The sequence below is a fragment of the Poecile atricapillus genome, chromosome 31 (genome assembly GCF_030490865.1).
Source record: "Poecile atricapillus isolate bPoeAtr1 chromosome 31, bPoeAtr1.hap1, whole genome shotgun sequence".
Lineage (NCBI taxonomy): Eukaryota > Metazoa > Chordata > Aves > Passeriformes > Paridae > Poecile > Poecile atricapillus.
This window is the reverse complement of record NC_081279.1, coordinates 3,470,457-3,497,319: the sequence shown is the minus strand read 5'-3', so window position 1 is coordinate 3,497,319 and position 26,863 is coordinate 3,470,457. Positions and strand designations below refer to the sequence as shown.

The following is a 26,863-nucleotide window of genomic DNA, read 5'->3' as shown; positions in this document are numbered from 1 at the left end:
GGGGGAGGGGAATGGGGGAGGGGAATGGAGGAGGGGGAGGGGAACACACACCCAGCTCAGGGTGGGGGGGCTCCCACTGGGGGCGACCCCACCCCAAAAAAAGGGAGAATTTGGGCCCCTCCCAGAGATTTTCCACCCCCTGAGCACCCCCAAAACTCATCAGTGACCCCCCAAGGGTTGTTAATTACCCCAACAATCGCTAATTAACGGCGCTAACGAGCCCCCAGGACCAAACCCAGGCTTTTTGGGGGGGGGGGAGAGTCAGAAAATTTTGGGGTTTTTTTAATTTTGGTCAACTCCTCCCTCCTCGGACAACCTCGGGCGCTTCATTTTTGGGTGGAAAAAGAGGAAAAGGAGGGAAAAGAAGAAAAAAAAGACAAAAAAAAAACAACCAGGGGCTACTTACAGCTGCTGGGGGGGGGCAAAAAAGTCCTTTGGGTGGGCCCCACTTTTTTTTGGGGGGGCTCCTCTTACCCGCGGCTGCTCCGAGCGGCCCCTGCGGCACAGGCGGAGCGAGAGTCACCGAAACGGCACAAACAGCCCCAAAACGGGGCCCAGGGAGGCGCCCCAGGGATCCCCCGGGGCGTGGGAGTGGTGCTGGGGTGGTCTTGGGTGTTCTTGGGGTGTTGCTGGGGTGTTCTTTGGTGTTCCTGGAATGTTCTTGGGTGCTCCTGGGTGTTCTTGGAATGCTCCTGGGTGTTCTTGGAATGTTCCTGGGTGTTCTTGGAATGTTCCTGGGTGTTCCTGGAATGTTCCTGGGTGTTCTTGGAGTGTTCTTTGGTGTTGTTGGGTGTTCTTGGGGTGTTCTTTGGTGTTCCTGGGGTGTTCTTGAGTGCTCTTGGAGTGTTCTTGGAATGTTCCTGGGTGTTCTTGAGTGTTCTTTGGGTGTTCCTGGGTGTTCTTGAAGTGTTCCTGGAATGTTCCTGGGGTGTTCCTGGAATGTTCCTGGGGTGTTCCTGGGGTGTTCTTTGGGTGTTCCTGGAATGTTCCTGGAATGTTCTTGGGGTGTTCTTGGAATGTTCCTGGGTGTTCTTTGGTGTTTCCTGGAGTGCTCTTGAGTGTTCCTGGAATGTTCCTGGAATGTTCCTGGGTGTTCCTGGGGTGTTCTTGAGTGTTCCTTGGTGTTCCTGGGTGTTCTTTGGGTGTTCCAGGGGTGTTCCTGGGTGTTCTTGAAGTGTTCTTTGAGTGTTCCTGGGTGTTCTTTGGTGTTCCTGGGTGCTCATGAAGTGTTCTTTGAGTGTTCCTGGAATGTTCCTGGGTGTTCTTTGGTGTTTCCTGGAATGTTCCTGGGTGTTCCTGGGTGTTCTTGGAATGTTCCTGGGTGTTCTTTGGGTGTTCCTGGAATGTTCCTGGGTGTTCCTGGAATGTTCCTGGGTGTTCTTTGGGTGTTCCTGGAATGTTCCTGGGTGTTCCTGGAATGTTCCTGGGTGTTCTTTGGTGTTCCTCGAGTGTTCTTGGAATGTTCCTGGGTGTTCCTGGAATGTTCCTGGGTGTTCTTTGGTGCTTCCTGGGTGTTCTTGAGTGTTCCTGGGGTGTTCTTGGAATGTTCCTGGGTGTTCCTGGGGTGTTCCTGGGTGTTCTTGGGTGTTCTTGAATGTTCTTGGAATGTTCCTGGAATGTTCCTGGGTGTTCTTTGGGTGTTCCTGGGTGTTCTTTGGGTGTTCCAGGAATATTCCTGGAATGTTCCTGGGTGTTCTTGGAATGCTCTTTGGGTGTTCCTGGAATGTTCCTGGCTGTTCTTTGGTGTTCCTGGGTGTTCTTGGAATGTTCCTGGGTGTTCCTGAATGTTCCTGGAATGTTCCTGGGTGTTCTTTGGGTGTCCCTGGGTGTTCTTGAAGTGTTCCTGGGTGTTCCTGAATGTTCCTGGAATGTTCCTGGGTGTTCTTTGGGTGTCCCTGGGTGTTCTTGAAGTGTTCCTGGGTGTTCCTGGAATGTTCCTGGGTGTTCCTGGAATGTTCCTGGGTGTTCCTGGAATGTTCCTGGGTGTTCTTTGGTGTTCCTGGGTGTTCCTGGAATGTTCCTGGGGTGTTCTTGGAGTGTTCTTTGGTGTTCTTGGGTGTTCCTGGGTGTTCTTGGAATGTTCCTGGGTGTTCTTTGGGTGTTCCTGGAATGTTCTTGGAGTGTTCCCGTGTATTCCTGGGTGTTCCTGGAGTGTTCTTGGAATGTTCCTGGGTGTTCCTGGGGTGTTCCTGGAGTGTTCTTGGAATGTTCCCAGGTGTTCCTGGGTGTTCTTTGGTGTTCCTGGGGTGTTCCTGGGATGTTCCCAGCAGCTCCCAGCACACATTTGGTGGGGTTGGGGTTTTTTTGGGTGGTCAAGGCAGCTCGGGGACGCTCGGGAAAGCTCCTGAAACCACTGGAATTGTGACATGGAACAGGAAAAAGTTCCTGAAACCGCTGGAATTGTGACATGGAAGGGGAAAAAGTTCCTGGAAGAGCTGGAATTGTGACATGGAACAGGAAAAAGTTCCTGAAACCGCTGGAATTGTGACATGGAACAGGAAAAAGTTCCTAAAACCGCTGGAATTGTGACATGGAACAGGAAAAAGTTCCTGAAACCACTGGAATTTTGTGACATGGAACAGGAAAAAGTTCCTGAAACCGCTGGAATTGTGACATGGAACAGGAAAAAGTTCCTGAAACCTCTGGAATTGTGACATGGAACAGGAAAAAGTTCCTGGAAGAGCTGGAATTGTGACATGGAACAGGAAAAAGTTCCTGGAAGAGCTGGAATTGTGACATGGAACAGGAAAAAGTTCCTGGAAGAGCTGGAATTGTGACATGGAACAGGAAAAAGTTCCTGAAACCGCTGGAATTGTGACATGGAACAGGAAAAAGCTCCTGAAACCACTGGAATTGTGACATGGAACAGGAAAAAGTTCCTGAAGCCGCTGGAATTGTGACATGGAACAGGAAAAAGTTCCTGGAACCGCTGGAATTTTGTGACATGGAACAGGAAAAAGTTCCTGGAAGTGCTGGAATTGTGACATGGAACAGGAAAAAGTTCCTGAAACCGCTGGAATTGTGACATGGAACAGGAAAAAGTTCCTGGAAGAGCTGGAATTGTGACATGGAACAGGAAAAAGTTCCTGAAACCACTGGAATTGTGACATGGAACAGGAAAAAGTTCCTGAAGCCGCTGGAATTGTGACATGGAACAGGAAAAAGTTCCTGGAAGTTCTGGAATTGTGACATGGAACGGGAAAAAGTTCCTGGAAATGCTGGAATTTTGTGATGGAACGGGAAAAAGTTCCTAAAAGTGCTGGAATTTTGTGATGGAACGGGAAAAAGTTCCTGAAAGAACTGGAATTGGGTCTTGGAAGGGAAAGAATTCCTCAAATCCCTCGGAACGAGGTCAGGGAATGGGGGAAAAGCTCCTGGAATGTGCTGGAATTTGAGTCTTGGATGGGAGAGAATTCCTAAAATCCCTCGGAATGGGGTCAGGGATGGGGGAAAGGTCCTGGAATGTGCTGGAATTTGGGTCTTGGAAGGGAGAGAATTCCCAGGAAATGTTCTTGGAATGTGTCCATGTTGAGAGAATTCCCAAAGAAACACCGGAATTGTGACTTGGAAGTGAGAGAATTCCCGTGAAATGTTCTTGGAATGTGTCCATGTTGCTGAATTCCTAAAAAACCACCGGGATTGTGCCTTGGGAATGAGAGAATTCCCAGGAAATGTTCTTGGAGTGTGTCCATGTTGAGAGAATTCCCAAAAAATTCGCCCAAATTGTGCCTTGGAAGTGAGAGAATTCCCAGGAAATGTTCTTGGAGTGTGTCCATGTTGCTGAATTCCTAAAAAACCACCGGAATTGTGCCTTGGGAATGAGAGAATTCCCAAAAAATTCGCCCAAATTGTGTCTTGGAAATGAGAGAATTCCTAGGAAATGTTCTTGGAATGTGTCCATGTTGAGAGAATTCCCAAAGAAACACCGGAATTGTGTCCTGGAAGTGAGAGAATTCCCAGGAAATGTTCTTGGAGTGTGTCCATGTTGAGAGAATTCCCAAAAAATTCGCCCAAATTGTGTCTTGGAAATGAGAGAATTCCTGTGAAATGTTCTTGGAATGTGTCCATGTTGCTGAATTCCTAAAAAACCACCGGAATTGGGTCTTGGAAGTGAGAAAATTCCCGTGAAATCGCTCTTGGAATTCGTGAAATTCCCAAAAAAACCCCAAACCACCGGAATTTGCTCTTGGAAACTCACCTGTGGTGAAAGAATTCCCAAAAACCTCCCAAAATTGTGCCTTGGAAATGAAAAAATTCCTAAAAAAAACCAAACCAAAACATTCTTGGAATATTCCTGGAATATTCTTGGAATGTGTCTCGGAATATTCACAAAAATCCTAAAAACCACCGAGATTTTTTTTGTTTGTTTTGTGCTTTGGAAATAAAAAAATTTCTAAAAAAAAAAATTTTAAAAACGCCAAAATATTCTTGGAATGTGTCGATGGTACCAAATTCCTAAAAAAACCCCGGAATTCTTTGGTACCTCAGAGAAAATTCCTAAAAAAAAAATAAAAAACCACCGGAAATGGCTCCTGGAGGATTTTTTAAATTCCTGCTTGGAATTTTTTTTGGGATGAGAAATTATTTTTTTGGGGAATTTGGTGGTGGATGGATGTGCCGTGTCCCTCGCCGGGGGGTCCTGCCGGTGGTGGTGGTGGTGTTTTGTTGTTGTTTTGTTGTTTGGTTGTTGTTTTGATGTTTTGGTTGTTGTTTTGTCTGTTGTTTTGTTGTTTTGGTTGTTATTTTGGTTGTTGTTTTGTTATTTTGGTTGTTGTTTTGTTTGTTATTTTAGTTGTTTTGTTGTTTTGTTTGTTGTTTTGGCTGTTGTTCTGTTGGTTGTTTTGTTTGTTATTTTGTTGCTTTGTTTGTTATTTTGGCTGTTGTTTTGTTGGTTTGGTTGTTGTTTTGTTATTTTGGTTATTTTGGTTGTTGTTTTGGCTGTTTTGTTATTTTGGTTGTTGTATTGTTGTTTTGGCTGTTGCTTTGTTATTTTGGTTGTTGTTTTGTTGTTGTTTTGTTATTTTGGCTGTTGTTATTTTGGTTGTTGTTCTGTTGTTTTGTTGTTTTGGCTGTTGGTTTGTTGTGCTGTTGTTTTGACTGTTATTTTGGTTGTTGCTTTGGCTGTTGTTTTGTTGTTGTTTTGTTGTTGTTTTGGTTGTTTTGTTGTGCTGTGTTTTGATTGTTATTTTGGTTGTTGTTTTGTTACTTTGGTTGTTGTTTTGTTGTTTTGTTATTTTTGTTGTTGTTTTGGCTGTTGTTTTGTTGTGCTGTTGTTTGGATTGTTATTTTGGCTGTTGTTCTGTTATTTTGGTTGTTGTTTTGGCTGTTGTTTTGTTGTTATTTTGGCTGTTGTTATTTTGGTTGTTGTTGTTTTTTTCGTGGTTCAGGTGTTTTCTCCGTGAGTTTTGGGCCCCCCCCGTGTGGTGTGAGGGTTGTGCAGGAGGAGGAGGAGGAGGAGGAGGAGGAGGAGGAGGAGGAAGAGGAGGAGGCGAGGCTGAATCCGCCCGGAACGTGCTCGGAATTGGCCAAACCCCAAACCCCAAACCCCCACCCCCAGCACCCCAATTTTTGGGAAGGACCCCCCCCATTTTTTGGGAAGAACCCCTGGATCTCCCATTTTTTGGGAAGGACCCCTGGGACCCCCCCATTTTCGGGAAGGACCCCACATTTTTTGGGAAGGACCCTCAGGACCCCCCAATTTTCAGGAAGAACCCCTGGGACCCCCCAATTTTCGGGAAGGACCCCCTGGATCCCCCAGTTTTTGGGAAGGACCCCACATTTTTTGGGAAGGACCCTCAGGACCCCCCCAATTTTCAGGAAGGACCCCCAAGACCCCCCCAGTTTTTCGGGAAGAACCCCTGGGACCCCCCATTTTTTGGGAAGGACCCCCTGGACCCCCCAATTTTCGGGAAAGACCCCCCCCATTTTCAGGAAGGACCCCCCATTTTTGGGAAGGACCCCCAGAACCCCCTCATTTTTTGGGAAGGACCCCCCCATTTTTTGGGAAGAACCCTTGGGACCCCCAATTTCTTGGGAAGGACCCCCTGGACCCCCCATTTTTTGGGAAGGACCCCCAGAACCCCCCAATTTTCAGGAAGGACCCCCCCATTTTTTGGGAAGAACCCCTGGACCCCCCATTTTTTGAGAAGGATCCCCCCATTTTTCGAGAAGAACCCCCGGGACCCCCCAGTTTTTGGGAAGGACCCCCTGGACCCCCCAATTTTCAGGAAGGACCCCCCATTTTTTAGGAAGGACCCCCAGAACCCCCTCATTTTTTGGGAAGGACCCCCCCATTTTTTGGGAAGAACCCTGGGACCCCCAATTTCTTGGGAAGGACCCCCAGGACCTCCCAATTTTTGGGAAGGACCCCTGGGATCCCCTATTTTTTGGGAAGGACCCCCCCCCATTTTTTGGGAAGGACCCCCCTGTTTTTTGGGAAGGACCCCCCCATTTTTGGGAAGGACCCCCAGGACCCCCCTGTTTTTTGGGAAGGACCCCCCAGCTCCGAGCCCCACAAACCTCAGGAATGTTCTGGAAATCCCCCCCAGCCCAGCCCCGGAGGAAGAAATGGATGGGGAAGAGAGGGGGGGGCCACACCTGGTGATGGGAAATGTGGGGGGGGGGGTCCCTGGTACACCTGGACCAGGTGTGAGACACCTGAGGTGTGAGACCCCTCCCCAGGTGTGTGACTTGTCCAGGTGTGAGACCCCTCCCCAGGTGTGTGACCTGTCCAGATGTGAGACCCCTCCCCAGGTGTGTGACCTGTCCAGGTGTGACCCCTTTCCAGGTGTGTGACCCCTCCAGGTGTGTGACCCCTGTCCAGGTGTGACCCCTCCTCAGGTGTGTGACCCCTCCAGGTGTGTGATCCCTCTCCAGGTGTGTGACCTGTCCAGGTGTGATCCCTCTCCAGGTGTGACCCCTGAGGTGTGTGACCTGTCCAGGTGTTTGACCCCTCCCCAGGTGTGTGACCTGTCCAGGTGTGACCCCTCCCCAGGTGTGTGACCTGTCCAGGTGTGTGACCCCTCCAGGTGTGTGACCTGTCCAGGTGTGTGACCCCTCCAGGTGTGTGACCTGTCCAGGTGTGTGACCCCTCCCCAGGTGTGTGACCTGTCCAGGTGTGTGACCCCTCCAGGTGTGTGACTCCTCTCCAGGTGTGTGACCCCTCCAGGTGTGTGACTCCTCTCCAGGTGTGTGACCTGTCCAGGTGTGACCCCTTTCCAGGTGTGTGACCCCTCCAGGTGTGTGACCCCTGTCCAGGTGTTTGACCCCTCTCCAGGTGTGTGACCTGTCCAGGTGTGTGACCCCTCCAGGTGTGTGACCCCTGTCCAGGTGTTTAACCCCTGTCCAGGTGTGTGACCCCTCTCCAGGTGTATGACCCCTCCAGGTGTGACCCCTCTCCAGATGTGTGACCTGTCCAGGTGTGTGACCCCTCCCCAGGTGTGTCACCCCTCCAGGTGTGGGACCTGTCCAGGTGTGAGACCCCTCCCCAGGTGTGTCACCCCTCCAGGTGTGTGACCTTTCCAGGTGTGTGACCCCTCCCCAGGTGTGTGACCTGTCCAGGTGTGTGACCTGTCCAGGTGTGTGACCCCTCTCCAGGTGTGTGACCCCTCCAGGTGTGTGACCTGTCCAGGTGTTTGACCCCTCTCCAGGTGTGTGACCTGTCCAGGTGTGACCCCTTTCCAGGTGTGTGACCCCTCCAGGTGTGTGACCCCTGTCCAGGTGTGTGACCCCTCCAGGTGTGTGACCCCTGTCCAGGTGTTTAACCCCTCTCCAGGTGTGTGAACTCTCCAGGTGTGACCCCTGAGGTGTGTGACCTGTCCAGGTGTATGACCCCTCCTCAGGTGTGTGACCTGTCCAGGTGTGACCCCTTTCCAGGTGTGTGACACCTCCTCAGGTGTGTGACTCCTCCTCAGGTGTGCAATCCCAGCTGTGAGACCCCTCCCCAGCTGTTTGATCCCTTTCCAGGTGTGACCCCCCCAACCCTCTCACATTCCAGGTGACAAAACAACCCCTCCCTTCTCCAAACCCCCAAAATCCCAGGAATCCTCCCAGAAACTCAAACCTGGCCCCTCCTGCCCCCACCTGGCCCAGGTGACCCCCCCAGCCCCCCGGGGTCCCCCCCAGGGCGGGGCTGTTGCCGGGTGTTGCATTACCTGCCCCGCTCAGGTTGGGGTTGGTGTAGTCCCAGGTGTCCTGGTCGTTCTTGAACACGTTCAGGCGGCTGGGCTGGGTGGGGGGAACGGGGAAGGGGCTTTGGCACCTGCCCAGGTGTGCCCAGGTACCCCCAGGTGTGTCCCCAGGTGTGCCCAGGTACCCCCAGGTGTGCCCAGGTGTGTCCCCAGGTGTGCCCAGATATCTCCAGGTGTGTCCCCAGGTGTGCCCAGGTACCCCGATATATCCAGGTGAGTCCCCAGGTGTGCCCAGGTGTGCCCAGGTACCCCCAGGTGTCCCCAGGTGTGTCCCCAGGTGTGCCCAGATACCCCCAGGTGTGCCCAGGTGTGTCCCCAGGTACCCCCAGGTGTGCCCAGGTGTGTCCCCAGGTGTGCCCAGATATCTCCAGGTGTGTCCCCAGGTGTGCCCAGGTACCCCCAGGTATCTCCAGGTGTGTCCCCAGGTGTGCTCAGGTACCCCCAGATATCTCCAGGTGTGCCCAGGTACCCCCAGGTGTGCCCAGGTGTGTCCCCAGGTGTGTCCCCAGGTACCCCCAGACATCTCCAGGTGTGTCCCCAGGTGTGCCCAGGTGTGTCCCCAGGTATGCTCAGGTACCCCCAGGTGTGTCCCCAGGTACCCCCAGACATCTCCAGGTGTGTCCCCAGGTGTGCTCAGGTACCCCCAGGTGTGCCCAGGTGTGTCCCCAGGTACCCCCAGACATCTCCAGGTGTGTCCCCAGGTGTGCTCAGGTACCCCCAGGTGTGCCCAGGTGTGTCCCCAGGTACCCCCAGATATCTCCAGGTGTGCCCATGTGTGCCCAGGTGTGTCCCCAGGTGCGCCCAGGTGTGCCCAGGTACCCCCTGGTGTGCCCAAGTGTGTCCCCAGGTACCCCCAGACATCTGCAGGTGTGTCCCCAGGTGTCCCGTCAAATGTCCCAGGTGTCCCCAGCTGTCCCAGATATCTCCAGATGTCCCCAGGTGTCCCAGCTATCTCCAGGTGTCCCAGGTGTGTCCCCAGATGTCCCCCCAGGTGTCCCCAGGTGTGTCCGCAGCTGTCTCCCCAGGTGTTCCCAGGTATTCTCAGATGTCCCCAGGTGTCCCCCCAGGTGTTCCCGGAGGTCCCAGATGTCCCCAGCTGTCTCAGGTGTCTCCAGCTGTCCCTCCAGGTGTCCCCAGGTGTTCTCAGATGTCCCCAGGTGTCTCAGGTGTTCTCAGATGTCCCCAGCTGTCTCAGGTGTCCCCAGCTGTCCCCCCAGCTGTCCCCAGCTGTCTCAGGTGTCCCCAGCTGTCCCCCCAGCTGTCCCCCCAGCTGTCCCCAGATGTCCCCAGGTGTCCCCCCAGGTGTTCTCAGATGTCCCCAGCTGTCTCAGGTGTCCCCAGGTGTCCCCAGATGTCCCCAGCTGTCTCAGGTGTCCCCCAGGTGTCCCCTCAGCTGTCCCCAGCTGTCTCAGATATCCCCAGCTGTCCCCAGCTGTCTCAGGTGTCCCCAGGTGTCCCCCAGGTGTCCCCAGGTGTCCCCCCAGGTGTTCTCAGGTGTCCCCAGCTGTCTCAGGTGTCCCCCAGGTGTCCCCAGGTGCTCTCACCTTGGCGTACTCGATCTTGAGGGTGCAGCAGCCCGAGTAGATGTCGGCGCCGTTGAGCGAGGCCTTGGCGCGCTGGGCGCTCTGCACCGAGTCGAACGTTCCCGCCCGTCAAGGAAAACGCGGAATTCCCGAAATTCCCAAAATTCCCAAAACTCGGGGAGTTCAGATCCGGGGAATTTTGGGATCAAAGAGGGGCGGGGAGATGGGAACGGCCTCGCTCTGAGCCAGGTGAGGCCACCTGAGCCCCCCAAATCCCTCCTGGAGGTTCCCCAGCGCCGTTCCCGGCGGGAATTTGGGGATTTTGGGGATCCCCCTCCCTCCTTTCCCGGATTTGGGATTCCCAGCGGGAATTGGGGGCACCGGGATTTTGGGGATCCCTCCCTTCTCCCCTGGATTTGGGATTCCCGGTGGGAATTTGGGGCACCGGGATTTTGGGGATTTTGGGGATCCCCCTCCCTCCTTTCCCAGATTTGGGATTCCCGGTGGGAATTTGGGGCACTGGGATTTTGGGGACCCCTCCCTTCTCCCCTGGATTTGGGATTCCCGGTGGGAATTTGGGGATTTTGGGGATCCCCCTCCCTTCTCCCCCAGATTTGGGATTCCCAGCGGGAATTGGGGGCACCGGGATTTTGGGGATCCCTCCCTTCTCCCCTGGATTTGGGATTCCCGGCAGGAATTTGGGGCACCGGGATTTTGGGGATCCCTCCCTTCTCCCCTGGATTTGGGATTCCCGGTGGGAATTTGGGGCACCGGGATTTTGGGGATCCCTCCCTCCTTTCCCAGATTTGGGATTCCCGGTGGGAATTTGGGGATTTTGGGGATCCCCCTCCCTCCTTTCCCAGATTTGGGATTCCCGGTGGGAATTTGGGGATTTTGGGGATCCCCCTCCCTCCTTTCCCGGATTTGGGATTCCCGGTGGGAATTTGGGGCACCGGGATTTTGGGGATCCCCCTCCCTCCTTTCCCGGATTTGGGATTCCCGGCGGGAATTTGGGGATTTTGGGGATCCCCCTCCCTCCTTTCCCAGATTTGGGATTCCCGGTGGGAATTTGGGGATTTTGGGGATCCCCCCTCCTCCTCCTCCCCTTTTTTTGGGATTCCCGGATTTCTGGATATTCCACCATGGCCTGGACGCCGTTCTTGCGGAAGATGACGATCCTCTGCACCGGCCCGCAGGGGTTGCAGATGGTGTAGAGCACGTCCTGTGGGAAATGGGGGGGTCAGGGGTGCCCCAAGACACACCTGGGACACCAAAAATACACCTGGGACCCCAAAAATACAGCCTGGGACCCCAAAAATACACCTGGGACACCAAAAATACAGCCCGGGACACCAAAAATACAGCCCAGGACACCAAAACACACCTGGGACATCAAAAACACACCTGGGACCCCAAAAACACACCTGGGACACCAAAAATACAGCCCAGGACACCAAAAACCCCAAACCTCCACCCACAGTGGTGATGGAGTAGATGGAGTTGAGGATGGTGAAGAGCAGCACGTTGTTGGTGACCCCAAACCCCATTAAAACCCCGCAAACCCCAATAAACCACACCCCACACCCCAATAAACCCCAATAAACCACACCCCACACCCCAATAAACCACACCCCACACCCCAGTGAAGCCCCCAGCCCTGCTCACCGTGGTGATGGAGTAAATGGGGTTGAGGATGGTGAAGAGCAGCACGTTGTTGGTGACCCCAAACCCAATAAACCACACCCCACACCCCAATAAACCACACCCAACTCCCTGCGGAGCCCCCAGCCCTGCTCACCATGGTGATGGAGTAGATGGGGTTGAGGATGATGAAGAACAGCACGTTGTTGGTGACCCCACACCCCAATAAACCACACCCCAATAAACCACACCCCACACCCCAATAAACCCCAATAACCCACACCCCAATAAACCACACCCCAGTGAAGCCCCCAGCCCTGCTCACCGTGGTGATGGAGTAGATGGGGTTGAGGATGGTGAAGAGCAGCACGTTGTTGACGCCGCGTGCGTCGTCGCTGTCGCCGGGCCGTGAGATCTTCTGGCTGGTGGAGTAGTTGACGAAGGCCGGGTGGCCGGCGAAGTAGATCTGGTTGTCGGCGGCGTAGTTGACGGCGTTGCAGGCGCCCAGGATGTCCTCAAACTCCACCAGCGCCTGACGCTTCTTCGGCATCACCACCACGTAACTGGGACAGGGACGTTGTCACCGGGATGTCCCCAGCCCGCGGTGTCTCCAACCCATGGTGTCCCCAGCCCATGGTGTCCCCAGCCCATGGTGTCCCCAACCCATGGTGTCCCCAGCCCATGGTGTCCTCAACCCATGGTGTCCCCAACCCATGGTGTCCCCAGCCCATGGTGTCCCCAGCCCATGGTGTCCCCAGCCCATGGTGTCACCAATCCCTGACATCACCATGTAGCTGGGACAGGGATGTCACCGGGATGTCCCCAACCCATGGTGTCCCCAGCCCATGGTGTCCCCAACCCATGGTGTCCTCAACCCATGGTGTCCCCAACCCATGGTGTCCCCAAGCCCTGACATCACCACAGAGCTCAGACAAGGACGTTGTCAGTAGGATGTCCCCAACCCGTGGTGTCCCCAAGCCCTGACATCACCACCACATAACTGGGACAGGGACGTTGTCAGTGGGATGTCCCCAACCCATGGTGTCCCCAACCCCTGACATCACCACAGAGCTGGGACAGGGACATTGTCACCAGAATGTCCCCAACCCATGGTGTCCCCAACCCACGGTGTCCCCAAGCCCTGACATCACCACCACATAACTGGGACAGGAATGCTGCCACCACAGTGTCCCCAACCCATGGTGTCCCCAACCCATGGTGTCCCCAGCCCATGGTGTCCCCAGCCCCTGACATCACCACCACATAGCTGGGACAGGGACGTTGTCACCAGAGTGTCCCCAACCCATGGTGTCCTCAACCCATGGTGTCCCCAACCCATGGTGTCCCCAGCCCATGGTGTCCCCAGCCCATGGTGTCCCCAATCCACGGTGTCACCAATCCCTGACATCACCACCACGTAACTGGGACAGGGACGTTGTCACCGGGATGTCCCCAGCCCATGGTGTCCCCAGCCCATGGTGTCCCCAACCCTTGGTGTCCCCAACCCCTGACATCACCACCACGTAACTGGGACAGGGACGTTGTCACCACGGTGTCCCCAGCCCATGGTGTCCCCAACCCATGGTGTCACCAACCCCTGACATCACCACCACGTAACTGGGACAGTGACGTTGTCACCACGGTGTCCTCAACCCATGGTGTCCCCAACCCATGGTGCCCCAAGCCATGGTGTCCCCAGCCCATGGTGTCCTCAACCCATGGTGTCACCAATCCCTGACATCACCATGTAGCTGAGACAGGGATGTCACCGGGATGTCCCCAACCCACGGTGTCCCCAACCCACGGTGTCCCCAGCCCATGGTGTCACCAATCCCTGACATCACCACCATGTAGCTGGGATAGGGATGTCACCGGGATGTCCCCAACCCATGCTGTCCTCAACCCATGGTGTCCCCAACCCGTGGTGTCCCCAACCCATGGTGTCCCCAGCCCATGGTGTCCCCAGCCCATGGTGTCCCCAGCCCATGGTGTCACCAACCCACGGTGTCACCAACCCCTGACATCACCATGTAGCTGGGACAGAGATGTCACCGGGATGTCCCCAGCCCAGTGTCCCCAACCCCTGACATCACCATGTAGCTGGAACAGGGACATTGTCACTAGGATGTCCCCAAACTACAGTGTCCCCAACCCACGGTGTCCCCAACCCCTGATGTCACCACAGAGCTGTGACAAGGACTTTGTCACTGTGGTGTCACCTCCCCCAGGTGTCACCTCCACAAAACCAGAACAGGGGACACAGCGCTGTCACTGCTGTCACAGGATCGCTGTCACCGTGGCGTCACCAGCCCCCCAGTGCCACCACAACGTCACCACAGCGAGCCCACAGCCACCAGTGTCCCCAGAGTGTCCCCGGTGTCACCCCTGTGCCACCCCAGAGTGTCCAGCACACTGTCCCCAGTGTCCCCTCGGTGTCCCCAGTGTCCCCTCAGTGTCCCTGGTGTCGCCCCTGTGCCACCTCGGAGTGTCCAGCACGCTGTCCCCGGTGACCGCTAGGTGTCCCCAGTGTCCTCTCGGTGTCCCCTCGGTGTCCCCGGTGTCACCCCTGTGCCACCCTGGACTGCCCAGCACACTGTCCCCGGCGTCCCCTAAGTGTCCCCTGTGCCACCCTGGACTGCCCAGCACGCCGTCCCCAGTGTCCCCTCGGTGTCCCCAGAGTGTCCCCGGTGCCCCCTCGGTGTCCCCAGAGTGTCCCTGGTGTCACCCCTGTGCCACCCTGGACTGCCCAGCACACTGTCCCCAGTGTCACCCCAGAGTGCCCAGCACGCGGTCCCCAGTGTCCCCTCAGTGTCCCCCAAGTGTCCCCTGTGCCACCCTGGACTGCCCAGCACACTGTCCCCAGTGTCCCCTCGGTGTCCCCAGAGTGTTCCTGGTGTCACCCCTGTGCCACCCTGGACTGCCCAGCACACTGTCCCCAGTGTCCCCTCGGTGTCCCCAGTGTCCCCTCAGTGTCCCCGGTGCCACCCCGGAGTGCCCAGCACGCTGTCCCCGGTGTCCCCTCAGTGTCCCCAGTGTCCCCGGTGCCACCCCGGAGTGCCCAGCACGCTGTCCCCGGTGTCCCCTCGGTGTCCCCGGTGTCCCCAGTGTCCCCGGTGCCACCCCGGAGTGCCCAACATGCTGTCCCCAGTGTCCCCTCGGTGTCCCCTCGGTGTCCCCGGTGTCCCCAGAGTGTCCCCGGTGTCCCCAGAGTGTCCCCAGTGCCCTCTCGGTGTCCCCAGAGCGTCCCCGGCGTCACCCCTGAGTGCCCAGCACGCTGTCCCCGGTGTCCCCTCGGTGTCCCCGGTGGCCCCTCAGTGTCCCCGGTGTCACCCTGGAGTGCCCAGCACGCTGTACCCAGTGTCCCCTCAGTGTCCCCAGTGTCACCCCAGAGTGCCCAGCACGCGGTCCCCGATGGCCCCTCGGTGTCCCCTCGGTGTCCCCGGTGCCACCCCTGCGTGCCCAGCACGCTGTCCCCGGTGTCCCCTCGGTGTCCCCTCGGCGTCCCCAGAGTCACCCCTATGCCACCCCTGCGTGCCCAGCACGCTGTCCCCAGTGTCCCCTCGGTGTCCCCAGAGTGTCCCCTCGGTGTCCCCAGTGCCCTCTCGGTGTCCCCAGAGTCACCCCTATGCCACCCCTGCGTGCCCAGCACGCTGTCCCCGGTGTCCCCTCGGTGTCCCCAGAGTGTCCCCTCGGTGTCCCCAGTGCCTTCTCAGTGTCCCCAAAGCGTCCCCAGCATCACCCCTGAGTGCCCAGCACGCTGTCCCCGGTGTCCCCAGTGTCCCCTGTGCCACCCTGGACTGCCCAGCACGCTGTCCCCGGTGTCCCCTCGGTGTCCCCAGTGCCCTCTCGGTGTCCCCAGAGCGTCCCCGGCGTCACCCCTGAGTGCCCAGCACGCTGTCCCCGGTGTCCCCTCGGTGTCCCCTCGGTGTCCCCGGTGTCACCCCAGACTGCCCAGCACGCTGTCCCCAGTGTCCCCTCGGTGTCCCCTCGGTGTCCCCGGTGCCACCCCGGAGTGCCCAGCACGCTGTCCCCGGTGCCCCCTCGGTGTCCCCTCGGTGTCCCCTCGGTGTCCCCTCGGCGTCCCCAGAGTCACCCCTATGCCACCCCTGCGTGCCCAGCACGCTGTCCCCAGTGTCCCCTCGGTGTCCCCAGAGTGTCCCCTCGGTGTCCCCAGTGCCCTCTCGGTGTCCCCAGAGCGTCCCCGGCGTCACCCCAGAGTGCCCAGCACGCTGTCCCCGGTGTCCCCTCGGTGTCCCCGGTGTCCCCGGCGTCACCCCTGAGTGCCCAGCACGCTGTCCCCGGTGTCCCCTCGGTGTCCCCTCGGTGTCCCCGGTGTCCCCACCTGATGGGCCCGAACTCCTGCAGCGCCTCCACCAGATCGGCCTCCACGATGCCATCGATGAGGCCGCGGATGTGAACCACGGGCGACGCCGGCGTTTTGTGGGGATCCTCGTAATTCTCCTGAGGGGACACCGAGGCCTTGTGGACACCCCAAAACCCCGCGGGCCTCCCTTACCCCCCTTAAGATTTAACCCCCTAAAAGTTCGAGAAATATCCGCGCTCCTCCATATTTGCGGCCCGCAGCCATTTCCCTAAATAAAATCCCTCTCAGAGGGAATCTTTTACCCCCCTCAGCCTTTCCCGCTGTATTTGCCTTCCTCAGAACCCCTCTCCCCACATCTGCTCCCTCAGAGAAATCTCTTCCTCCCCTCAGCGCCTTCTTCCCGCCATTTTCTTCTCATGAGGGTCCCCTCAGCCCTTCCCGCCATGTTCGCCCCCTCAGACCCCTCTTTCCCCTCATTTTCCCCCCTCAGGGGAGATGTTTTACCGCTCTCGGCCTCTGCCGCCACGTTTATCGCGCTCAGAGCGTTCTAAACCCCCTCCCCACATGAAACCCCTTCCCCGCTTTCCCCCCGCTCTCACCGATCCTCCCGCTCCGGCTCCGCCGCCCGCGCCCCCCGGCCCACCGGGCCCGTGAGGCGGCGGCTCCGCGCTATCGGTTTTCAGGCGCTTAGGAGCCCTCCCGCCTTCTCCGCCGCTACCGCCGCCGTAATATCGGCCCGAACCGCTGCCGCCACCGCCCGCCGCCATCTTCCCCATGTCGGTTCCGCGTCCGCCGCCCTCGGCACCCTGAGGGCCTCGCCACCGCCGCCGCGACATGGCGCCCCGCTCCGCCGCCCCGCCCACGACACGCCCCCCATTGGCCCGCCCACACGTCAATCAAGGCGAACAGCGCATCCCATTGGCTGAGGCCGTTCCCGCCGCACTCGCGCCGCCAGGAGCCGCTGTGATTTGCCCAGTCGAGGAGAACGTCCAGCGCCTATTGGTCCGCTGCGCTGTCAATCAGCGCTCTCCTCAGAATACCATTGGTCGCCTCGCGAAACGCTCCGCCCGCCCACCGCGCTGATTGGAGGACGCGTTGCCTGTCAGGGCAAAGCTCTGCCCCGTCTCCTTGTGCTACGCTCAGATCCCACCTCCCTCTTCCCACAGCGCCCTTCGGCAGCGGCGCCCCCTCCATTGCCGCGGAGCGACGTCGATCGACATCATCCAGGCACGATTGGCTCGTCTCGAGCAGCCCCGGCCTTTGGTCTGGCCCACAGAGCACGCCGCTCGCTCATTGGCTGAGCCGCACGTCAATCAACGCCCACGCCCGCAGCGCCGCACTCTGATTGGTCCGTTTGCTCGTTTTCGCTGGGGATTGGCCAGCGCGCTTGGGCACCGCAGGACCAACTGGGAGGGCACTGGGGGTAACTGGGAGGGCACTGGGAGTAACTGGGAGGGCACTGGGAGCGCTGGGCCTTCCTCCTCCCGCCCGTACCGCCCTCCTCACGTCATTTTAACCCCGCCCCCTCCCACATTCATTAACCACGCGGCCCCGCGGCTCCAGCCAATCACCGCGCTCCTCTCATTCCTGCCACTACCAGCCAATCATCTCAGCCCTTTCATACGCGCTTCTAGGTTATGGCTGTTCCTCGGCCAATCAGCGCGCGGCGCGGGAAAGCTCAGCCAATCAGAAGAGAAAGGGGGCGGGGCGTCCTCATGAGGGAGTCGGAGCCGCCCCCTTCCCAATTCGGGGGTCCCGGAGTCCCCTCAGGAACGAAACGGCCCCAAAATGGCTCCAAAATGACCCAAAACGACCCCAAAACCCTCCCAAACCGCCTCACTCCGGCTCCAGCACTTTATTGAAATATTTTGGGGTCCATTTTTATGGGGAGGGGGCTCAGCCCCCCGCCCCGATTCTGCCCAAAAAGTCGGTGCGAGGGGGGGGGGGGTCTCTAAATCCCCACACACCAAAAAGAACCTTTGAAACTGTTAAACCTCCCAAAACTGCGGGAAAATGTGAGTTAAATGGGGGATTTGGGAGTCTGGGGGGATCTGAGAGGGTTTTGGGGTCCCCACATCAAGACTCCCCCCAAAAATGCAACGAAAATGGGAATAAATGGGGATTTTGGGGGTCCCGAGGGTTTCAGAGAGACCCTCGTGTATCAAGACCCCCCCAAAAAAACCACATTTAAATACATAACTGCTCTCAAAGGAATACTTCAAAGCCCTTGAAACGCCCCCAAAAACTCAATAAAATAAGAGAAATAAGGAAAATTAATTGGGGTTTGGGGGGGGATTTTGGGGGTCTCAATGTTGGGGGGGCAGGGGGGGGAAAAATCATCTTCGAGCAGTTCAACCCCCTCCAAAAACAAAACCAAAATAAAACCCCCCCAAAAAAAAACCCCCAAAAAAAGAGGCGGAAAAAAGGCGGAAAAAGGGGAATTGGGAGGAAATAAAGGGAATTTTGTGCTCCTGGGCCCTCAGACGATCATCTCCAGCTGCCGGGCGTACTCGATCACCTGCGTGGCCAATTCCGTGGAGGGGATCGGGGGGTCCTCGGTCTTCTGCTGCCGCCCCCCAAAACTGTAATAATTGGAGGGGCCCAGCACCCAGCCCCGCTGGGAGAGGGGAAAAAAAGGGGTTAAAGGGGGTCTGAGGGGGTTTGGAGGGGTTAAAGGGGATTTGGGGGGGTTAAAAGGAGATTGGAGGGGGTTAAAGGGGGTTTGGGGGTATTAGAGGGGCTTAAACGGGGTTTGGGGGAGTTAAAGGCGGTTTGGGGGAATTTGGAGGGGGTTAAAAGGGGTTAAAGGGGGTTTGGAGGGGGTTAAAGGGGGTTTGGGGGGGATTTGGAGGGGTTAAAGGGGGTTTGGAGGGGGTTAAAGAAAGTTTGGGGGGGTTTAAAGCGGGTTTGGAGGGGGTTAAAGGGAATTTGGAGAGGGTTAAAGGGGATTTAGAGGGGGTTAAAGGGGGTTTGGAGGGGCTTAAAGGGGATTTGGGGGGGGCTAAAAGGAGATTGGAGGGGGTTAAAGGGGGTTTGGGGGGGTTAAAGGGGATTTGGGGGGGCTAAAAGGAGATTGGAGGGGGGTTAAAGGGGGTTTGGGGGGTTAAAGGGGGCTTGGGGGTTTAAAGAGGATTTGGAGTGGTTAAAGGGGGATTGGAGGGGTTTAAAGGGGGTTTGGAGGGGGTTAAAGGGGGTTTGGGGGGGATTTGGAGGGGTTTAAAGGGGCTTTAGGGGGGATTTGGAGGGGTTTAAAGGGGGTTTGGGGGGGATTTGGAGGGGTTTAAAGGGGCTTTAGGGGGGATTTGGAGGGGTTTAAAGGGGGTTTGGGGGGGATTTGGAGGGGTTTAAAGGGGGTTTGGGGGGTTAAAGGAGGTTTGGGGGGGATTGGAGGGGTTAAAGGGGGATTGGAGGGGGTTAAAGGGAGATTGGAGGGGGTTAAAGGGGATTTGGGGGGGTTAAAGGGGGTTTGGAGGGGGTTAAAGGGGGTTTGGGGGGGATTGGAGGGGTTAAAGGGGGATTGGAGGGGGTTAAAGGGAGATTGGAGGGGGTTAAAGGGGATTTAGAGGGGGTTAAAGGGGGTTTGGAGGGGGTTAAAGGGGGTTTGGGGGGGATTGGAGGGGGTTAAAGGGGGATTGGGGGGATTTGGAGGGGTTAAAGGGGGATTGGAGGGGGTTAAAGGTGGCTTAGGGTGGATTTTGGGGGGTTTGGAGGGGATTTGGGGGGGATTAGAGGGGGTTAAATGGGGTTTGGGGGAGTTAAAGGCGGTTTGGGGGAATTTGGAGGGGGTTAAAAGGGGTTAAAGGGGGATTGGAGGGGGTTTGAGGGGATTGGGGGGTATTTGGAGGGGTTAAATGAGGTTTGGGGGGGATTTAGAGGGGGTTAAAGGTGGCTTAGGGTGGATTTTGGGGGGTTTGGAGGGGATTTGGGGGGGATTGGAGGGGGTTAAAGGGGGTTTCGGGGTGGTTAAAGGGGGTTTGGGGGGGATTGGAGGGGGTTAAAGGGGGTTTGGGGTGGATTGGAGGGGGTTAAAGGGGGTTTGAGGGGGTTTGGGTGGATTGGAAGTGATTAAAGGGGGTTTGGGGAAGGTTTGGAAAAGATTTTGGGGGTGTTTGGGGCAGATATTGGGGGATTTGGGAAAGGTATGGGGTTTTCAGGGCAGTTTTGGGGTATTTCAGGTAGGTTTGGGGTATTTCAGGGCGGTTTTGGGGTATTTCAGGGCAGTTTTGGGGTATTTCAGGCTGGTTTGGGGTATTTCAGGGCGGTTTTGGGGTATTTCAGGCTGGTTTGGGCTATTTCAGGCTGGTTTGGGGTATTTCAGGGCAGTTTTGGGGTATTTCAGGTTGGCTTTGGGGTATTTCAGGGCAGATTTGGGCTATTTCAGGGCAGATTTGGGATATTTCAGGGCGATTTTGGGGTATTTCAGGTTGGTTTTGGGATATTTCAGGGCAGTTTTGGGGTATTTCAGGGCAGTTTTGGGGTAGTTTGGGGTATTTCAGGGCGGTTTTGGGGTATTTCAGGCTGGTTTGGGATATTTCAGGGTGGTTTTGGGGTATTTTAGGGCAGTTTTGGGGTAGTTTGGGGTATTTCAGGGCGGTTTTGGGGTATTTCAGGCTGGTTTGGGATATTTCAGGTTGGTTTTGGGGTATTTCAGGGCAGTTTTGGGCTATTTCAGGGCGGTTTTTCATCATTTCGGGGTGTTTTGGGACAGGTTTGGGGGCGGTACCTTCTTGGCGTAGTCGGTCATTTTGCGGGGGGAGCTGAAGAAGAGGATCCGCGCGGCCTCGGGGAACAGGATCCGCTCGTAGGCGGCCTCGATGCAGCCGGCGATCTCATCCCTGCGGTTTGGGGGAGATTTGGGGGGGCTCAGAGGGGATTCTCAGGGGTTCTGAGAGACTTTGAGGGGATCTGGGGAGATTTTGGGAGGATTTGGGGAGATTTGGGGGGATCTGGGGAGATTTTGGGGGGATTTGGGGAGATTTTGGGGGGATTTGGGGAGATTTTGGGGGGATCTGGGGAGATTTGGGGGGATCTGGGGAGATTTGGGGGGATTTGGGGAGATTTGGGGGGATCTGGGGAGATTTTGGGGGGGATTTGGGGAGATTTTGGGGGATTTGGGGAGATTTTGGGGGGATTTGGAGAGATTTTGGGGGATTTGGGGATATTTGGGGGGATCTGGGGAGATTTTGGGGGGATTTGGGGAGATTTTGGGGGGGATTTAGGGAGATTTTGGGGGGATTTGGGGAGATTTGGGGGGATTTGGGGATATTTGGGGGGATCTGGAGAGATTTTGGGGGGATCTGGGGAGATTTTGGGGGGATTTGGGGAGATTTGGGGAGATTTTGGGGGGATTTGGGGGGATTTGGGGAGATTTGGGGAGATTTGGGGAGATTTTGGGGGGATTTGGGGAGATTTGGGGAGATTTTGGGGGGATCTGGGGAGATTTGGGGGGATCTGGGGAGATTTTGGGGGGATTTGGGGAGATTTGGGGAGATTTTGGGGGGATCTGGGGAGATTTTGGGGGGATCTGGGGAGATTTTGGGGGGATTTGGCGATATTTGGGGATATTTTGGGGGGATTTGGGGATATTTTGGGGGGATTTGGGGAGATTTTGGGGAGATTTTGGGGGTTTTTGGGGTCTCAAACCTGATGGTGTCCAGCAGGATGTCGATGAAGAAGGTGTAGCTCTCTGCTGGGATGTTTCCCTTGGCCAGGAAAACTTTGTTGTAGCTGCCCTCCATCAGGTACTGCGGGCAAAAATGGGATAAAACACCCAAAAATGGGAAAAAACACCCAAAAAATGGGATAAAACACCCCAAAAATGGGATAAAACACCTCAAAAATGGGATAAAACACCCCAAAAATGGGATAAAACACCTCAAAAATGGCATAAAACACCCCAGAAATGGGATAAAACACTTTAAAAATGGGGTAAAACACCCCAAAAAGGGTCAGAACTCTCCAATATTCCGTAGGGATTCCAGCCCCAGATTCCAACATGAAATTCCAGCCCCAAATCCCCCTGAATTCCCGGAATTCCAGCCCCAAATTCCCCTGAATTCCTGGAATTCCAGCCCCAAATCCCCCTGAATTCCCCCAAATTCCTGGAATTCCATCCCAAACCCCCCCAGACCTGCTCCAGGGACACGGGGTGCCGGATGAAGAGGTTTCCCTGGAATTCCAGCCCCAAATCCCCCTGAATTCCCGGAATTCCAGCCCCAAATCCCCCTGAATTCCCCCCAAATCCCCCTGAATCCCCCTGAATTCCCGGAATTCCAGCCCTGAATTCCCGGAATTCCATCCCCAGACCTGCTCCAGGGACACGGGGTGCCGGATGAAGAGGTTTCCCTGGAATTCCAGCCCCAAATCCCCCTGAATTCACCCCAAATCCCCCTGAATTCCCCCCAAATCCCCCTGAATTCCCGGAATTCCATCCCCACACCTGCTCCAGGGACACGGGGTGCCGGATGAAGAGGTTTCCCTGGAATTCCAGCCCCAAATCCCCCTGAATTCCCCCCAAATCCCCAAATTCCCAGAATTCCAGCCCCAAATCCCCCTGAATTCCTGGAATTCCAGCCCCAAATCCCCCTGAATTCCTGGAATTCCAGCCCCAAATCCCCAGAATTCCAGCCCTGAATTCCCAGAATTCCAGCCCCAGACCTGCTCCAGGGACACAGGGTGCCGGATGAAGAGGTTTCCCTGGAATTCCATCCCCAAATCCCCCTGAATTCCTGGAATTCCAGCCCCAAATCCCCCTGAATTCCCGGAATTCCAGCCCCAAATCCCCCTGAATTCCCAGAATTCCAGCCCCAAATCCCCCTGAATTCCCGGAATTCCAGCCCCAAATCCCCCTGAATTCCTGGAATTCCAGCCCCAAATCCCCCTGAATTCCCGGAATTCCAGCCCCAAATCCCCCTGAATTCCCGGAATTCCAGCCCCAGACCTGCTCCAGGGACACGGGGTGCCGGATGAAGAGGTTTCCCTGGAATTCCAGCCCCAAATCCCCCTGAATTCCTGGAATTCCAGCCCCAAATCCCCCTGAATTCCTGGAATTCCAGCCCCAAATCCCCCTGAATTCTCCCAAATTCCTGGAATTCCATCCCAAACCCCCCCAGACCTGCTCCAGGGACACGGGGTGCTGGATGAAGAGGTTTCCCTGGAATTCCAGCCCCAAATCCCCCTGAATTCACCCCAAATCCCCCTGAATTCCTGGAATTCCAGCCCCAAATCCCCCTGAATTCACCCCAAATCCCCCTGAATTCCTGGAATTCCAGCCCCAAATCCCCCAAATTCCTGGAATTCCAGCCCCAAATCCCCCTGAATTCCCGGAATTCCATCCCCACACCTGCTCCAGGGACACGGGGTGCCGGATGAAGAGGTTTCCCTGGAATTCCAGCCCCAAATCCCCCTGAATTCCCGGAATTCCAGCCCCAAATCCCCCTGAATTCCCGGAATTCCAGCCCCAAATCCCCCTGAATTCCTGGAATTCCAGCCCCAATCCCCCCCAAATCCCCCCAGACCTGCTCCAGGGACACGGGGTGCCGGATGAAGAGGTTTCCCTGGAATTCCATCCCCAAATCCCCCTGAATTCCCGGAATTCCAGCCCTGAATTCCCGGAATTCCATCCCCACACCTGCTCCAGGGACACGGGGTGCCGGATGAAGAGGTTTCCCTGGAATTCCAGCCCCAAATCCCCCTGAATTCCCGGAATTCCATCCCCACACCTGCTCCAGGGACACGGGGTGCCGGATGAAGAGGTTTCCCTGGAATTCCATCCCCAAATCCCCCTGAATTCCCGGAATTCCAGCCCCACACCTGCTCCAGGGACACGGGGTGCCGGATGAAGAGGTTTCCCTGGAATTCCAGCCCCAAATCCCCCTGAATTCCCGGAATTCCATCCCCACACCTGCTCCAGGGACACGGGGTGCCGGATGAAGAGGTTTCCCTGGATATCCGGCGCCGGGAGCCGCTCCAGCTCCGTGTGGAACTCGGCCACGCGGTTCTGGGACAGCAGGAACAGCAGGTTCAGCCCCAGCAGCTGATGCCGCGACGCCGACTCCGGCAGCTCCTCCCTGCGGATATTCCGGAACGTTCCGGGCGCTGCCGGCACCGGAGAAGGGGTTGGGGACCCCTGGGGACCCCTCCCCAAACTCACTTGTAGTCGAAATAATAACATTTGAGTTGGGCCATGTAACGCTCGAAGGATGGGATGTCCTTCCTCAGGATGCTCCACTGGGCTCCAATCTCCAGGATATCCCCTGGAAAAATGGGAATTTGGGATGGGAATGGGATTTGGGGGGGTTTGGGGGGGTTTGGGGGAGATTTGGGGGGCTGTGGATGGGATTTGGGGGGATTTGGGGAGGTTTGGGGGGGTTTGGGTGGGATTTGAGGGGGATGTCCCTCCTCAGGATGCTCCACTGGGCTCCAATCTCCAGGATATCCCCTGGAAAAATGGGAATTTGGGATGGGAATGGGATTTGGGGGGGTTTGGGGGGGTTTGGGGGGGATTTGGGGGAGATTTGGGGGAATTTGGGGAGGTTTGGGAGGAATTTGGGGGTGTTTGGGTGGATTTGTGAAGTTTAGGTTGGATTTTGGGAGGTTTATGTTGGATTTTGAGAGATTTGAGAGGAATTTGGGAGATTCAAGTTGGATTTGGGGATGTTTATGTTGGATTTTGTGAAGTTTATGTTGGATTTGGGAAGTTTAGGTTGGATTTGGGGGGATTTTGGGTCGTTTTGGGGGGATTTTGGGACATTTTGGGGGGATTTTGGGGCATTTTGGGGTGATTTTGGGACGTTTCGGGGCATTTTGGGTCATTTTGGGGGGATTTTGGGGGATTTTGGGACATTTTGGGGCGATTTTGGGGCATTTTGGGGTATTTTGGGGCATTTTGGGGGATTTTGGGTCATTTTGGGGGGATTTTGGGGCATTTTGGGGGGATTTTGGGGGCATTTTGGGGGGATTTTGGGACATTTTGGGGGATTTTGGGGCATTTTGGGGGGATTTTGGGGGATTTTGGGGGCATTTTGGGGGGATTTTAGGTCATTTTGGGGGATTTTGGGACATTTTGGGGGGATTTTGGGACATTTTGGGCGGATTTTGGGGCATTTTGGGGGGATTTTGGGGGGATTTTGAGGCATTTTGGGGGGATTTTGGGACATTTTGGGGGGATTTTGGGGCATTTTGGGGCATTTTGGGGGGATTTTGGGGCATTTTAGGCACTCACGGGCCAGGATCAGCTGCTGCTTGGTCATGGAGGAGCCGGAGGTCGGGAGGAAATTCAGGTCCAGCAGCGCGACCTGGGGGGATTTGGGGGGTCCTGGAGGAATTTGGGGGCTCCCAGGGGGGTCTGGGTGTCCCCCCAAATCCCTCCTCACCCAGCTAATTAATGCCTCAGGGTTAATTAATGGCTGGGTGTTAATTGGTGTTTACATTTTAGGCAGGAAATGACACAAGGAGGGGGTTGGGACACCCCAAAAATCCCCGGAATCCCCAAAATCCGGGATCCCCCCCCCTCCTCACCCCCAAATTCTGCTTAAATTCACCCAAAAACAGGGGTGCCCTCAGCCCCAGAGCCCCCAGACCCTCAAATCCCCCCTCAGAGCCCTCAAATCCCCCCTAAAATCCCCCAAATCTCCCCAAAATCCTCCCTCAGACCCCCCAAATCCTCCCTCAGACCCCCCAAATCCCCCCTAAAATCCCCCCAAATCCCCAAAATCCCCCCAAATCCTCCCTCAGACCCCTCAAATCCCCCCTAAAATCCCCCAAAATCCCCCCAAATCCTCCCTCAGACCCCTCAAATCCTCCCTCAGACCCCTCAAATCCCCTCTCAGACCCCTCAAATCCCCCTCAAATCCCCCAAATCCCCCCAAATCCCCTCAAATCCTCCCTCAGACCCCTCAAATCCCCCCTAAAATCCCCCCAAATCCTCCTTCAGACCCCTCAAATCCCCCCAAATCCCCTCAAATCCCCTCTCAGACCCCTCAAATCCCCCTTAAATCCCCCAAATCCCCCCAAATCCCCTCAAATCCTCCCTCAGACCCCTCAAATCCCCCCTCAGCCCCTCAAATCCTCCCTCAGAGCCCCCAAATCCCCTCAAATCCCACCTCAGACCCCCCAAATCCCCCCTCAGACCCCTCAAATGCCCCCTAAAATCCCCCCAAATCCTCCTCAGACCCCTCAAATCCCCCCTCAGCCCCTCAAATCCTCCCTCAGAGCCCCCAAATCCCCTCAGAGCCCTCAAATCCCCCCCAAATCCCCCCAAATCCCCTCAAATCCCCCCAAATCCCCTCAAATCCTCCTCAGACCCCTCAAATCCCCCCTCAGCCCCTCAAATCCTTCCTCAGAACCCCCAAATCCCCTCAGACCCCTCAAATCCCCCCAAATCCCCCCCAAATCCCCCCTCAGACCCCCCAAATCCTCCTCAGACCCCTCAAATCCCCTCAAATCCCCTCAAATCCCCCCTCAGACCCCTCAAATCCCCCCAAATCCTCCTCAGACCCCTCAAATCCCCTCAAATCCCCCCAAATCCCCCTCAAATCCCCCCCAAATCCCCCTCAAATCCCCCCCAAATCCCCTCAGATCCCCCCTCATCCTCCCTCAGCCCCCGGTTCCGCCGCTCTCACCTTCAGCCTGCCCAGGGCCTCCCCGCACTTGGCCAGGTTGGGGCTTTTTCGGCCCCACTCGCCTTTGAGCTGCTCGTAGAGCCCGGCCGCGGCTCTCAGGCCGCCCCCGGTCCCCGCCGGGACCCCCAGCCCCGACCCCGGGCCCGTCCCGGCCGCGGCCCCGGCCCCGTTCGGCACCGCCATGACTGCGCGCCAACGCGACACTGCCGCCAAACCCCGCGCGCTTTGCGGCCGTCACCGGGGCAACGCGGGCTGCGCCTTACGGCACCACCGCGCCGTCTCCCAGGCGACTCAGCCGTCACCACAGCAACGTGGCTTTACGGCCGCCCCCCCGCGCTTTACGGCGTCGCCGTGGTAACGGGCTCGGCGCGTTTTGCGGCCCTCACCGGGGGGGGGGGCTGTCGTCATGACAACGCAGCGCGCCGTGCGGCGCTGCCGTCCCCGCGCGGCGGTAACCGTGGCAACGCGCGCGCCTCAGTGCGACATCCGCGGCGCTTTACGGCACCCCCCGCCTCTGAGGGGGATTTTTGGGGGTCCCGGGGGGATTTTGGGGGTCCTGGGGTG

At 56.7% G+C, this 26,863-nt stretch overlaps 3 protein-coding genes across 15 annotated transcripts in view; 1 reads left to right on the top strand and 2 right to left on the bottom strand.

Moving 5' to 3' along the window:
- HNRNPL (heterogeneous nuclear ribonucleoprotein L) overlaps positions 1-16,560 on the bottom strand; it is a 44,901-nt gene extending 28,341 nt beyond the window's left edge. For 4 of the 12 annotated variants that reach the window (XM_058859871.1, XM_058859875.1, XM_058859873.1 and 1 more), the window contains exons 1-6: positions 16,277-16,557; positions 15,696-15,814; positions 11,679-11,916; positions 10,849-10,934; positions 9,734-9,830; positions 8,154-8,226 (exon numbers count right to left, since the gene is read on the bottom strand). In XM_058859871.1, coding sequence (XP_058715854.1) covers positions 8,154-8,226; positions 9,734-9,830; positions 10,849-10,934; positions 11,679-11,916; positions 15,696-15,814; positions 16,277-16,513 — 850 coding nt within the window. In that variant the 5' untranslated portion in view covers positions 16,514-16,557. Of the gene's footprint in view, positions 1-8,153; positions 8,227-9,733; positions 9,831-10,848; positions 10,935-11,678; positions 11,917-15,695; positions 15,815-16,276 lie in introns of all 12 variants that reach the window. The other 8 variants (XM_058859879.1, XM_058859878.1, XM_058859876.1 and 5 more) reach the window with 4 other exon arrangements.
- Positions 503-4,042, top strand: LOC131590037 (uncharacterized). Of its 2 annotated transcripts, XM_058859883.1 has the most exons (4): positions 503-614; positions 1,187-1,207; positions 1,239-1,776; positions 1,912-4,042. In XM_058859883.1, exons 3-4 carry the CDS (start codon positions 1,281-1,283, stop codon positions 2,346-2,348), a joined length of 933 nt encoding a protein of 310 aa, XP_058715866.1. In that variant the 5' UTR covers positions 503-614; positions 1,187-1,207; positions 1,239-1,280; the 3' UTR covers positions 2,349-4,042. The 2 variants fall into 2 exon arrangements, with proteins under 2 accessions (XP_058715866.1, XP_058715865.1); XM_058859882.1 differs by lacking the exons at positions 503-614; positions 1,187-1,207 and adding an exon at positions 657-906 and having other exon boundaries at positions 1,228-1,776.
- A 957-nt stretch (positions 16,561-17,517) lies between the features above and the next one.
- On the bottom strand, positions 17,518-26,506 carry PSMD8 (proteasome 26S subunit, non-ATPase 8). Its single transcript, XM_058859885.1, has 7 exons — positions 26,300-26,506; positions 24,901-24,973; positions 23,830-23,932; positions 23,581-23,746; positions 21,321-21,421; positions 20,401-20,512; positions 17,518-18,294 (listed from the first exon to the last, which is right to left on the bottom strand). Exons 1-7 carry the CDS (start codon positions 26,480-26,482, stop codon positions 18,157-18,159), a joined length of 876 nt encoding a protein of 291 aa, XP_058715868.1. The 5' UTR covers positions 26,483-26,506; the 3' UTR covers positions 17,518-18,156.
- Positions 26,507-26,863: the final 357 nt, after the last annotated feature.